The 15,192-nt window shown below is 44.2% G+C and overlaps 1 protein-coding gene across 2 annotated transcripts in view; it reads right to left on the bottom strand.

Moving 5' to 3' along the window:
• DPP6 (dipeptidyl peptidase like 6) overlaps window positions 1–15,192 on the bottom strand; it is a 422,729-nt gene that overhangs the window by 261,565 nt on the left and 145,972 nt on the right. The window contains exon 1 of one of the 2 annotated variants that reach the window (XM_059819118.1): window positions 3,266–3,322. The exons of the other annotated variant lie outside the window; for it this stretch is intronic. Coding sequence (XP_059675101.1) covers window positions 3,266–3,322 — 57 coding nt within the window. Of the gene's footprint in view, window positions 1–3,265; window positions 3,323–15,192 lie in introns of those variants that run through there. 2 annotated transcript variants of the gene reach the window in all.

Raw genomic sequence — 15,192 nt, 5'->3', positions numbered from 1 at the left:
CTAAGATAACAAATTTACAGGCTTATGTTAAAGCACAAAGATCTTCAGCCAGTGTAAATTACTAAAGCACATTGACCCAGTACTTGATCCATTGTTGCTATTTTCTTCTCCTTTTTTAAGCGAAAAGTGGTTTTAATGGTATATTCACACATCCAGCTAACAATCCGCAAGACAGGGAACAAGATTCACTAGTCCTCTTGAGCCAGATCCCAAGTCTATTCGTGTCTGCAGGCTTTTCCATGGACTTCTGAGCATTGGGTCTAGCAGAAAGCCAACTGTAATCACTGTACACTGCAAGGTATCCAACTCCAACCATTTGAACAAGAAACCATATCTGTGTCAAAAGCACCTCAGCGTACAGAGGCAACCGCATTCAACTTACATCTCGATCAAGCAATCACAACTTGACAGTAAGAGACAGTATTACATATCACTTACAGAATGTTTTCTGTACTTGATGCCCAAAAGACTTAAAGTTCAAACTCATGAAGCAGATAAATGAGGGGATAAATTATTAAATTTCTGAATATTTTAACTGGCATGGAGGTGAGCAACATTGCTTATCAGAAAGAAACTGTATAGAAACATTTTTAATTAACAAAGGATGAAAGGGATGCTTATTGCCTGGCTTCAATCAGGTAAGGCAGTGCATTGCTTATCTCCACATCCCAACCATTTTCTAATTATTATAATTTTTGTAAATCTCAAGACAGAACATGCCTTCATTTGCATATAGACACATGGGTCTGAATTAGATTTTTAAATTTATGCCCGCAAAGCTTCTGCAGATATTTTCAAACTTTCCCTACGCTGTTTCTGCTGTGTCTTTTTATGTCCAGCTTCTGTTTGGGTTAGCATGGTAGGACACAGAATAGACTTAAGCCAACTGTGTCACTTGCCTGCCTCTGGATCCAGGGAATGTCACAGCAAGGAATACAGAAAAGGGACAGTCACAATCTTTTACGACAGCAGCAGCTGCTTCTGAAAAAGACTCAGTCCTCTACAGACAGACTAGCACTTTGCCTTCAATTTTCTCCCAGCTACAATTTACACTTTCTTGATCAGTTTGAAGCAAGAAAAAAATCTCAGCAATGCTTGATATGCACAAGCCTGGAAAAGCCTTTCCAGCCTTTCAGCTGGAAAGAGACTTTGGATAGAGCCTTTTTTCAGTTATGAACTGTTTTAAATAAAATAAGGGTTTAGATCTGCTTTTGGTGTTGGAAGATAAAAGTACACTCAAATCAATGGACACAGATTGGATTTGACCCCCCACTGTCAAGCCATTTTACTAATAATGTATCGTGAAAACAAACAAACAAAAAAAAATTATGGGAGTGAGCAAAGTTGCTTACAGACTCAAACATTAATATTCATCAATATCATTGATATTTATATATGCTTGATATTTCTATTTCATGCTCACGCTAGGGCAGAGCTGAGAGAGCATGTACTTTCAGAATATTTAAGCATACCATATGGGTATAATTGCAACTCAATCAGTTATAGAATCTATTCAGTCAAGACTCTGCATAATACTAAAGACCTATTCTGGGCATTTTATACTTCATATGGGAAGAGAGAAATAGCAAAGACATGGCATGCCAGTAGCAAAATGGCATTAGGCAGGTAACACCACTCGAAACAAAAATAATGCTCCTTTATAAAAGGCAACCGACTTACACTTCTTGACTTACACAAAACCCAACACTTGTACAGAGCTCTAAGGAGGAGGAGGGGACAGCCCCGCAGCTCTCTTTGTTCAGAAAAGGCACTTATACACCCCTGCCTCCCAGAAACACAGCTAGACTAATTTTAATCTGCAGCAAACAGTGACAAAAATACGTACTGCAAAAGCAACGGACAGAGAAGCAGAGACGCCTGACAGATGTAAGGTTAGATGAAGACACAGTTTCCTTACCCTCAGTATCAAAGTTGTTTTCTTCTTGTTTTAACTGAACCATTGAGTCTGTTTTGGCCATTATTAAAATGTCACCCTGAAAATGCAGATTATATGATGCTGCTTGTGGTGCCTAGTGTCCTTCCATGCTTTTCCCTTCCCCAATTTCCTAAAATAAAGCACCAAGGAAAAAAAAAAGAAAAACAATGTGCAAAGCTCTCAGCCTATCAAGCCAGGAAGAACTATTTTAAGAATTAATTTGTGCCCTGAGAGATCTGTTTAAATTATCCTCCCGTGCTGTCCTAACCGAAGATTAAACCAGTGAACTTCCAATGTCTTAAGGAGACGATGAAAATCGAAGAACTGGAGTGTACGGACTCCTCCATGGTCCCCCCAGGCACAGGGCCGAGCGCGGGGAGGGGAAGCTGGTGCCGAGGAGGATGGAGGTGCTGGTCTGCCAGTGCACCGGGAGCCCACGAACCTTTGCCATCCTCAACTGGGGCTCAGAGATCACAACCAGACTTTCCCTTATGCCACCACTTTTTAACTCTGCCTATCCTTTACAGCTGAGGGTATGTCCCCTTTTTCTGGCACCCGCTGCTTTTTTGACAGGGCAAGTTTTGACTTCATTTTGTCCTGGTAAGTGCAGTCAGATAGGAATACCCTCCAAAAACCAGGCATGACAGAGAAAATTAAGTCTTTAACTTTCTACCTCTATAGAAACACATACAGCACCTACCGAGAGAAAGAAAATGAATCAAGTTCAGCTATGGTGTGAGCACTGCAATTTTCCCCAAAGTCAATGGGAGTTATACCTACTTACAGCTGCTTTTTGCCCCTCCGTCACTGCTTGGACACACACAGCCTGAGCACACACTGTACTCTGAAGTGTCCCTCCAAGAAAATGTCAGACAAAAAAAAAAAGAATCCCTGAAAGTGCATGACAAAGTAAGAAGCTGAAACCCACTTTTGCAATTTTATATCCGTCTGCAGAGGTGCTGTTAAAAAGCCTTAGAGCCTTCCTCCAGCAAGAAGGGGCCTCTGTCCCAACATCCTGCCCACCCTCCCCCCCCCCCCCCAAGGAATAAGTTACAGAACAAACCTCTATAGCCTTCAGCAAGAGGTACAGGCTGTTAAAAATAGCACGATTTCAGCATCATCCCCCCCAGCCTCCACACACACCGAGAAAGCAGACCTTCAACCCAGCTACACAGTACTTTCCTCCTGCCACTGACTGGTGACTCAGTTGACAATTTTAGGAATGCACACCAATAAGATAAAAAAAAAATTAATAATAATCATACAAGAAACACAGAGCTATACAATGCAAATCTGTATTTGTTTGAAATTGAGGAAAATAAGCATTACCTGTTCTTGTTGTTGGGCTTGTTTCCCTGATGCATTTTGCTCCTTGGCTGTAGTCATGCTCACCTATTTGTGCCCACTGCAGTGGCAAACAGGATTTTACAGTGTGTGTGCGTGTGTGTAAGCTTGTCTGTGTGTGTTCAGACATACACGCGCACACACACACACACACAAAGACTAAAGGGATAAGGATGAGTAACTAGTCCGTCACTTAATCACCAGCTGAGAAATTTCCCACCCCCACAAAAAGAAATAAATAAAAATGCAATGTAAAAAAGCACTAGTCTAGCTGTCTTCCCCCTTGAGCCTCTAAAATAAAAGCAGAAGCAGGAGCAGAGAGAAGGATGCTGTGGGGGCTTCTTCAATTAGCAACAGCCTCTGCAATCGTCACAGAAACAATGATAACTGCTTGGCAACCAGCAACTGGCAGCTCGGAGCCGGGAGGCAGCGATGTGGTCCTCGATCCCCACCTCCACGGCGGCAGCCCGCGCGTTGCGCATGCACCGGCTGCCTCGTAGCACAATGTGCCGCTCGCTGGCGATGTGCAGAGCTGGAGCTCGGCAGTCATCTCCCCTCCCGCAGCCGGGGGAAAGGGGCCGCGGGCACCCGGCGGTCAGGAATTAAATCCTGCATTCCCAGTGATGCCGGCAACGGGAGTCCCGCAGATGCTGAGTTTCTGGCAGACGCGCTCTCATCTTCTCCCAACTTGCGGAGGTTTCAATGCCCTGGCAGTCCCTGGCTATGAAGGAAAGCTGTGCCAAGGGCAGCCTCTGCTCCACTGCTGGGGCAATTTTGGAGGATGCAGTGTGCACTCCCAGGGAAGCAGGTTCCCACCGATGGGACGCAGAGAGCACCAACACTCCCTGGGGAGCTGCTTGCCTCACTGCCAAAGGCTGGCACGTTCAAGGGGGTAAAACACGCCCCCCGCCTTCCCCTGGCCCTCTCCGTGTCCCTGATGTGACGGGGGCCACTTTGCATTTCTGTCGTCGTGGCTTCCTCCTGCGCACTTGCAGCTTCCATGTAGGTCACATTGCAGGGTGGCACACCAGCGTGCGCTGCCTGCTCCGCTCCGCGCTGCCGTAGCTCGCTCCGCGCTGCCGTAGCTCGCTCCCTGCGGACCCCCTGCCATAACGGAGATCTCTCCAACACGGCGGAGCTGTCAAACAAGCCGTCCTAGCCCGCTCACCCACCTTGCTGTCAACATGGGGTGACATGGGATGTTCCTGAGCACGAAGCATAAAGCGAGTACTGCTCTCCAGTAACCCTCAGGGGACTTTACACAGTTGGACAAAACTTGGAGCAGCATGAAGGTGGTTCAATATTTGCTTGGGACTGATGCAGGCCCCAGCGTTCCTCAACAGCAGGTGCCATGTTGCTGCTTTTGCCGTCCTCACCTCCTTTCCAGAGCACCCAAGGTTCTGGGCTGGCTCGAGCCCAGCACTCGCCTCTGTGCTGCAGCGCTGTAGAAAAGCTAAATGTTTTCTCACTCACATGATACTGGGATCTCTGCTGAGTCTGCAGATAACCAGCTAAGGAAAGGGAACATCAGAGTATTTATCTGACAAGGAAGTGATTATGCCCCATTTGATCCTCAATTTTACAGCACAAATGATTTCTACAAGGGCACATTCACCAAGAGCACAACTCTGCTGGAGGCAATGTCTCCTCACACCTGGGATAAATCTGATCCTTGGTTCAGGGACAGATCAACAGCAGGCCAAGTTTTCCTGGAGACCATCTACTAGCCACCAATCAGACCTTCTAAGCATTTCTGTATTTTCACCATTACATATCGCATCAGTTCGTAGAAACTACAACATAAAAGATCTGCAACACGGAATTGTGCTGGTAGGAAACTGGACAACCTTGCCTGGTCCCAGGCACCAGAATCCAGGCAACAGCTCATTAAAAAAAAAGTGAATAGCACCTCTCTAACAAGAAGCAATAATTTACATTTAAATCTAACAGCCTGTGTCAAACTCTTGCTGGGTTATAGTATGACACAGTCCCAGCTTACATTGCGATTTCATCTCTTTATTCCCAACAGTTTTAGTCACAATATTTTGTAGATGTTTATAGTGAGGTTATTCTTGCTCATACATTTTTCCCCAGCCATCAGAACAGAATTGCTTTCAAGGTCTTGTATAGGTGGATCAGTTTGAATTTTCCAATTGGCTTGGTCTATTTTTCTACCTGTTGTGGGTAGTAATGAAGGCTTGCTTTACTCCACACTTTTGCTGTTTTTCTTTCCAAGAAGAATTAAATTAAACAAAACTGTATTTTTGTTTTTTTTTTACTTCCATACAGTATATCCTGGAAATGTCTTCAAAACATCCCTTTAAAAATATAGACCATTCACTGTGTCCCTGATCCCTCAGTACTTACGCTGGCAATCACTGAACTTAACTGCACTGTTATTGGAAATAAATATATTTGTACCTGTGTATTCGCCCTTGCATGCCCTCCCCATGTGTATTGAATTCTTTCACAGTTAACAATTTAAGACACACTAGTTTTCTGGAAATGGGCCCTCTTCCTTACAATGTAGATTTTTTCCAATAAGCTTGTTGTTGGATACATAAAAAGTTAATTTTGCTAATTAGTCCAGCAGTTAGCTATGCAAATGCATATGGCTTAGCCTCATTACATAGGTGCACTACAATGCTGACTGCTCTCACTGCACATCCCAATGTTTTGGCACCGTTACCCTGATGTTACTGAAGTGCCTGGTGGTACCCCTCTGTCACCCCTGACCTTTGCGGGGGGTTTCATCCCCTCAGATGGCCATGAGCCCATGCTCACTGCCAGAAGAACATGGAAGCAGGGCACAGCCATGTCCTCCAGCTCTCTGCCACCATCCTTCCTTGATCAAAGGGGTTCAGAGGTTGCCAAACACCTCCTGGGGTGACGCTAGAGGAAGAAGCAGTAGCCATTGCCATTCAGAAATACTCATTACTAACAGGCACAGAATAATCTGCTCACACATTAGCAGGGCTGAGGCCATCCATCCTGACCCCTGTGCTATGTTAGGGTACCAACTTTATCGCTTGGCTGAGTCATCACTTATGAAAGATTAATACATCCCTATCACAGGACAAGAATCAGTATCTGCCAACCCCAGCAGCTGCCCAGGCAAAAGGATTTATACAGACAGTCCCATTTAGGGTGCTGCAGAAGGCACTGGCAGATAAGGACCCTGGGAATATGACCTCTCCCATCCCTCCAACCCCACAGCATCCCAACTGATCACAAGGATACAGGCAGCACATTGCTCCTCCCTGCTAGGGAGGAAGATGCATCAGGCTGTTCCTCCCCTACCACCCATCATTTGCAACAGGTTCGTCTCCACTGGCCTCCTGGGCTACATGCAGGGTCGTCCTTCAGGCTCGCTCCCTGCCACACAAATTGCACTCCCATCATGAGCATCCTCCAATAATCCATGCAGTCCACAGCGTGCCACCACTGAGAGAGCTCAGGAGCACCACTATGAGCACAGACAGCTCTCCCTCTTAACCAAGATGCATGTTCAAAACGCCAGCTACAACCATGTGAATGGCATCCCCACACTTGACATCATCAATTAGCTCCCCCAGCACTATGGCAGGACAGACAGTCATTTCCCTCCCATGAGGAGAAGAACCAGTGACAGGTGAAAGGAACTGTTCCCAGCTTCTCAACTCGTCTTCACCCAGACTGCTTGTAAGAGAGATAATTTTTAATTACCTTGTAACAAATTAGTCACATATGTCCTAGAGCCTTCCCTGTTAGAAGGGAAGTGCTTCATTCTCCCGAGTCTGGCAGGAACAGGATTGTGGTCTGGGATAATTCTCAAAATGCTCCTAGGAGTTCTTAGAGAGCATCTCTGCCACCACCACAAAGCTCCCTCATGCTCAAAGATTTTTGCAAACCTTGCCCGTTGCAAATGGAAAGTAATGCTGCAATGGCTCTGGAAGACAAGGTGGATTAAAACCCTAAAAAGTCATCACCATAAGACCTATGAACTCTTAGGAGCTAAAGCACAATAACCATTGTTTATGACCACGCATGACAGCAACGCATGCTAGGGAAAGAAGCAGTTTGTTATTGCTCCCAAACATTTTTAAGCAGATCAGTTCACTAAGACCATCCTTGATCCTACCCCTCCATGCAAGTGGAGGCCACTGTTGTCCATGGATGCAGAGCAGCCCCTTCATGGGAAGCAGCAATGGGCTCTCAGGAGTCAGTACAGAGCATTCCTATCCCCTGCATGTTACAGAGGCCAGATCCAACAGCAGCCTGTGCTTGCAGGGAGCCCTCCAGCTGCACGCGTCTGTTCAAGGGAGTATAGACTAAGGAAGGGCAGTAATAAGCCTGCAGCAGCGGCGGGTATAGTTATTGGATGCAGAACCCTTCTGCTCCTTTGAAACCTGGGGTTCTGGCTGTACCACACTGGGCTATTTATTCCCCCTTCATTACCACATCAAGGAAGTTGAAGCCAGTGGGCAAAATGGGTAGAAATGAATTCTACTTGATTAACTATACCTTTGCACAGTCTGCTAATGTTCTCCCCTCTCCAGATAAAGACCAGATCCCATGGAGAGGTTCGTATCTGAAATTTTTAGTGGGTCTAAACCTGGGGTGCAGTAATGTGATACCTCCAGCAGAACACACCACAGGGTCTGCTTTTGTACAGCTGGTCCCTCTGAGCTTCACACTCACTACCAGTTCCCATTGGTTTGGCTGGTTTGCTTTCAGTTCAGGGAAGACACAAGGCCCAGGAAAGAATGTACTCTGGCAAGCTGTGACAACGGAAAAACCTACTCACAGGTAGGTTACATAGGAAAAGTCCTAAGGGCTACAGTTTTTAGGATACAGTGTTATGGAGGCAGTAGATGTTAGCAAGATAACTCGGGAAGAGAGACAGAGTCTGCCAGCACAGACATCCACTGTAAGAAAGGTAAGATGAGCTTGTAAAAATGTTGTAGCCATGGAGTTAAGCATTCAGTCACTTGAAAGTTGACTGATGTAGCTTGGATCAAAACAGGCCCACACGATGCAAGGGGAACAGTGCTCAGTACACATCGGTGCTGCTTTCCAGCGGGGGAGACAGCAGGGTGGGGACATAAGGCCGACAGCTCTTGGTAGCTCCTGCAGCAACTATCTGAGAAGAAGGTCTACCTGACCCATGCTTTTCCAAGACCAGTGCCATCCTCCCAGAGAGGAAAACTCATTTAATCTCCAAGGCTGATTTAATACATCTGCAGCTGCCCTATTCCCCCACCATTCCAGCTTTCCTAGAGAATTTCAAAGAGTGAGGAACAAGAGGGAAGTATCCGTACAAAGCAGGCTGTCCATGTCATCATCATGGCCCTGCAGCTGTGCAAAGGCACACTGGTGACCAATTCACTCTCCCCAGTCCCAGTGCCAACATGTCATCCACAGAAAAAGCAATGGCACAGCCCCTCTTCATTCTGGACCTCTATGACCCAGATCCAGTGAGTCAGAGGGATCTGTGCTCCTCCACTGCAGATCCTACTGGAGGTCAAGCGCTCCTCTTATAGGGGATGTCAGAGAAGAACAGAGAGCTGTAAAACCATGAGGGCTACAAGATTAAAAACTGTCTTTAGGGGAGCTGGTGCTTTTAGATGCTGCAAAAGCAGCCAGACATCCTGGCTGTTCATTCTGGAGGTCTCTGTTCTGTGCTCATCTGAATAAGCTTTGGAGAGGGAGAATTTAATTTTGTTTTGTTCTGAAAGCACAGTTTGTGCCCTGCCCCTCTCCAAGAATGTGACAACACTAATATCACATTATTGCACAACAATGGCCCCAGTCAGAATTGGGAGTTGGAAACACTTAGATGGTAGATCAACTGACATCAACCCTACTCCTACAAAGGCTGCAGAGCATCTCTGTTGCTTACACACCATCCCCAGCACTGCTTCTCAATCTTGTTCCTATTAGAAGACCACAAAAACACTTAATCTTGCTCCAGATTAATCCCTATCTTTGGCAAGACTGCTCAGGTTGTCAAAGGGCGTCCTAAAAATAATTTTATTATAAAGGGGGAAAAAGCTTTGGCCTTTAAGGATATGTATTAATTAGCTTTATCTTGCACCAGTCCTGCTACTGTCGCCCCTCTCCAGTTGTCTCCAACATGTTGGTTCTGCCAAGGGTTAGCCATGGGGGAGCCTCTATGTCCAGATTAATTTTCAGGGGCTCTACTGAGGCCCTCTGTGGCTTGGGGTTCCACTCAGATGGATAATTTTCCAGATTTCAAAGGTTCTCTGAACAAGCTAGAAGCAATAATAGATTATGACTATAGTTATACATAAAAAATATATCACAGTTCCGCTACCCATGACCAAGATCATTAAGAAAGCAATTTGGTGTGGTATTTTCATTTAACAGATCAAATCCAGTTTATTTAGTTAGTGCCATTAATTAGTTATTTGCATGAGTATCTGTTCCTACAGGGGATACACTTCAAAAAAGCTTGAAAACTCTTGCTATCTGAGACAACAGATATGTGCAGCGGAGGACACATAGACAATGGGCATGACAAGAACGACTTGTGGATCTGTATAACAGTCCCATGGTGTTGCTACTACTTGTGCATTACTGAAGCCTCACTAAATTGCTTTTTTTTTTTTTAACTTGAGCATGAGAAGGTGGTTTAAAATTATTATAATAGCTGTGTTTGAAGCACTATATTCTGCCACTTGCCGTTTCTCACTGCTGCTCCAAGTTCCAGGACCCCACAGTTCATGGTAAACAAATAAGACAATGTTGGGACGCAAGCTGTGAAGTCTGCTCACTTGTGCGCAGCTTCGAGCTGTTTTGCATAGCTCTTTCCTGCCTAAATTGGAGCGTGACTCTGGGGAACGCAGGAGGTACTTCTGCCCTTCTCACTTCTGGATCATGTATCCACTTTGGTTTGCTTACTCCGAAGATCAAGCGTGTGTACTGACAGTCAGGCTTTCTTATTGAAGTGGATTATATTTGTCAAAAACACTACTTTTGATCCACTGTAGGGTTATTTTTTGAGTCAGCATATATATTTGAATACATCATTCCAGCCTCAAAGGCACACGATTAGCAGTGCCATAGTTGCTTGGCACTGCGCTATCCCTGCAAGGAATACGGACTGTACTGCTGGCTTTTTTCTTCCCCTCTGCCTGTTCCTGCTGGTGTGACCTTGGCAGCTGTAATGCAACAGATGCCTCTTTCTCACTTGTTTATCTGCGCGAGAGAGACTTCTGAGGCCCCAAATACAGTGCCAGCTGTGAATCACATCCAAACTGGTTTTTCAAAGTTTGCCTCCTCACAGTCTGGCTTAGTACTTCTGCTCCCCACGATCTTATGGATCAATCTTCACCAACATTCCCCCCCGCTTCTCTGGTTATTTCTGGGTAGCAGCTGAATCCCTTCCTCATTGATTCAGTATGGGCTCTTTTTGACTGCTGTTTTAGGAATGGAAGGATTTATTTCTTTGCTCCCTACTTTTTTTTTTCTCTTTATTTAAACATCAGTTTTATAGAATAGCCACAATATATATTTCATAACTCAAATATCCATGTCAGAAAATGTAAAAGAGACCACCAGTGATGAGAAAACAGACATAGCAAAATGACCCCCCCAAATTACTGTGAAACAGAGAATCCCCATCTTCAAAACAGCTGCAAACATATTAGGCTATTTAGCAGCCTACTGCTTGGAAAAGGGAGAGTCTCATCTTCGTTTTTAGCTGCAACAGTGATTTATAGGATGAATAAATGATCTGCATATAAGATGATGACTGGTTTAAATGTAAATGTTGTGAAAGACTTCTTATGTAAGCACATACAATTGCCTGAGATATCCTTGTACATAAAAGCCACAGCTGGAGCAAGTGGCTTTTTAAGCATTTGTTTTATGAAGTACACTTTTCATTGCAATGGTTGTTGTTATTTTTCATTTACTTTTATATCAGCTTTAACAAAAAAAAAAAAGAAAAAATACTTGAACTTACAACACAATCTGTACACTTTCAATAGTGAGGTTATGCAAAATACTGACACTGTTAAAGCAGATAGATGCACATAACATACATTTATCTTAAAGATGTCATATTTAGTTGGAAGTTACACCACCACAGCTGATGAGGTCTCACACGTGATGCAGTCATAAGGACCAAAAGTCCTCAGTTTCTGAAGGCAGAACCTGACAGGCGGCTGCACTGGATCCTGCCCGGGCTGGGCAGGGCTGAGCCCGGCTTTACACAGTGCAGAGGATCTCCTTGGGACTGCTACCACCTGTAGCGAAGGGTGTGACCATTGGACCCTGATGAGCAGTGACCCATTGAACACCATGGTAGCCTCATGATAGCTTCTCACAAATGTTCCTGAACAACACCAAGAGGGGCAAAGGTGTCAGCTCGGGCACCTGCACTAGTATTTTCACTGGAGTTTACTGCCTCCCCAAAACACTCACTGGGGCTGGATGGCTTGTGGTGGTCACTGCCCTCAGTTACTGGTGGGGGCAGTGATGGCTGTGAGTGTTTGTATACTAGTGTGTTTTTTCTCAAGTGTTTCTAGATATCTTGGGACGAAATTTGTTATGGTAAATATATGTTGCTGCATTCCTACTAGGTCTATGGTAGACAAGCTTTTCCACCAGCCCAAAATAGCCTTTTCAAGAGTCTAAACAATGAAAACACTGCAGACTCTTGTCTTCTCTAAAAGAGGCACAAAAGGATCCAAGACCCTTCCTGTCTGCTTCACAGCTCTATTTTTGGAGAAGGCAAATCCACAATGTTTTCAGATCCCTGTACTCAAGTCTTTGAAGGAAGAGGCAGAAAACAACTCTTGGGCCTAACTCTACTTCACTGGCTGGATGAAACAAATTGGTGCACAGATTCATGCCACTTCACTCAGTTTCTCGCTCTGTGCCTCAGTACCCACCCTGCACTCACCTTTCTGGATTGCAGGTCTTGCACAGTACATGTACTAAAGCAGAGGACGGCTAAAACTTGTTACCAGTATTTTGAATGCTCTCTAGTGGAAATGCTACTTACGGAAAATGGGCCAATGGGAAAAGCCTACCCAGAACCCCTAACACAGAGATAAAGGTATGTCTTTATTAGAAAGGAGAAAGAAGGGGATAAACAGAGTTGACTTATTACTAGTACAACCTCAATAGTCTGCTTTCCTTGTGATGAAGAAAACAGAAAGCAGAACAATGCCTTGCTCTAATTTTTAAAAAAATTGACCAGCAGTTTTGATATGCCACTTGGAGCACCTTTGAGAGGTTTCATTTTGAGCAGATGAGAGATACTTTTTGAAAGCGTGCTAGCACTATGTCTTTGTTTTAACTGCCTCAGTGGGCTACTCCTCAATTCTGAGAATACTGCACCAAACCAGATTCCCAAGTCCCTTGAAACCAGATGACACAGTAAAGGAAGTGGAAATGTTACTGCATGATGTGCAAACACATACAATACCTAAATACAAACTTAAATAGCATAAGTAGTTCAAGTAACGTAGCAGTTCCCATCCATTTATTTGATCTGCTTGTAACACAAGAAAAGGGATGCGTAAGATCTATATATCCTATACATCTTACTGACATCTTCTGGAGAACAGTAGGGCTCTGGGCCCTGCATAAGATCTCTAAAAGGAAATAAGGCTTTACTTAGCATTGATTATGTTCATTAACTACAGAGGCATAGCAGGTATACAGCAATGCTGCCTCGGGCGCTCAGGCAGAGCAAGGGCAAGGGCAGCTCGCACAGCATCTGATGTGCCACAAGCAGAGGAGGTGTGAAAGCCCTCATGTCTCTATTTGAAATGACAAGGAGTGCCTCAACTTTGCCTGTCCCTACCAGAAGCTAGAAGGCAGCTTTAAAGGGCTGTGACTGGCAGGGGCACAAGAGCAGCAGCAGCAGGGGTGGGATGTCCAAAATGTACAGGGAACATAAAAAGTCTCTTGCCAGGGTTCAAGACTACTCCCTGTGTCTTCTCATGCAAAATGTTTGTTCTTTTGAGGTCCAACAGCCAGGCATAGGAAGGGTGAAGCCATAAGAGTAAGTGGCAGTGATTTGGGTACATGCAGTTGCTCTGGGTGTCTAAGTGCTGCCGTAAGGTCCCAGGAGTGGTAACTAGCTTTCATTAAGGGACTGAGGACCTCTGCTTAACACACAGTGACTCAATATGACTTTGAGATTGTCCCGCTACAGTTTGCAGGGCTTCACTGATTTTTGTGAATATGAATAAAATACATGGCAGCCTCCCCAAAACATTACACAGCTACTTACTGTGATGTACTTAATCATACCTACCTCCACACAACCCCAATCAACAAATGCATTCTTTCCATAGCACTCGCAAGTGCGTTTGTCTCCAATAACACAGTTTTTACCATATCATTGTTTGATACGGTATGTATGACCTTTCCATTTTACCATATTCTAAGGACAGCGAAGAAGAAATCATGACACAAACATTTCAAAGTAGCCTACACCTGAATAAATGAGCCTATCTCTGAATTATTCCATAAAAATAAATAATAAAAAATCTGTGATTTCTTTTCGTTTAGAAAATAGCACAAGGATGGGAATTTGAGATATCTGGAGACTAATAGAGAGTTCCATAACATTGCTACGCAACTCCTACAAATCCTAGGAGCTAAAAAAAAGCTGTGCAAGAATGTGCATTTTTCCTCCTGAACATATACCCCTTAGGAAACCATGCGAGTATGAAATCTGAGCTTGAGAGTGATAAAGTATACCAGACAGAACCATATGCTTGTCACAAATAAGTAACGCACGTCTTATTCGTATACCTCGCAGATCTACGTATGTAATTACATGTTATATGCCTATCATATTTATACATATAAAAATCAGATCACATGTACATCACAGATGCAAGTGGCAAATGTGATTGCCTACATATGATGTAGTACAACAACAATGCCCAGGAAGAGACAAAAACTGAGCCCACTCCTGCTTCCAGTTGCCAGCCAAGCCTTCTGTTATCCCAGCCTATGGCCTAGTTACAAGAAGAGGCATTGAAGGACTTAAAACCCATCGGCCAAATGTCATCAGTAGGAGGCAATAGCAGATCAATACCATGTGCTTGGATCACGCTTTGCTGTAAAATGTGTTCTGGAAAGCCTGGGATCATTGCCCAGCTCGACCTGTGAAATATCTGCAACTGCAATGTGTTGCATTTGGAAAGCTTACAAAGACTCACCTTCATACATGAACACACACTGGAAAAAAAGTTGCAACTCTCATCACTGCATGCTTTGTTGAGCCAATCAGACCTTTTAAAACAAGAAAGGGCAGATTTCATCACACCTGATAACACTATCAGCCTTTTATTGTAAATATTAGTCAAAGACAGTCTTTTGGACATATTTTCCAGAGATAATAAAGCAGCTTAGGGCTTATATTCATTCATGGAATCAGTAGTCTTTTCATTTCTATTGTTCTCTATAGATCAGGACTTCTGCTGGTGTGGGAAGTGGCTTCAGAATGGGACATGTAGAGGCTTAAGCTGCAAGAGCCTGGAATAGTGAAAATAGAAGTTGGCCAGTGGAAAAAAAAAAAAAAAAAAAAATCAATTCCTTCTTCCTTATAAAGCAATCCAGAGCACTGAATAGTTGGTTAAGTATTTTTCACCTTGTGTTGTAGTTTGGTGATATCAGAACAAGCAACAGCTACTCTGAAAGGATTAATACGAGGAGAAATCATAATAGATTGATGGGAAAAGTATACACATTCACGCTTGCCAGTAAATCTGAGCTCAGCATGAAAGGGGAACTATTTACAAAGCTTCAACGGATAAGATTCCTCAGCAGTACTTTGCCTGATCATTTTGCGCCTTCCAGTAGTCAAAGAAAAGTCAAAGTAAATGGGAAAATTCTAACCAACAGATCAGACTTTTAATCCTGTCCAGAAATGAAGTCAA

This window comes from Gavia stellata, chromosome 6, assembly GCF_030936135.1.
Source record: "Gavia stellata isolate bGavSte3 chromosome 6, bGavSte3.hap2, whole genome shotgun sequence".
In the NCBI taxonomy this organism is placed as follows: domain Eukaryota; kingdom Metazoa; phylum Chordata; class Aves; order Gaviiformes; family Gaviidae; genus Gavia; species Gavia stellata.
This window is presented reverse-complemented; position numbering and strand designations above follow the sequence as displayed.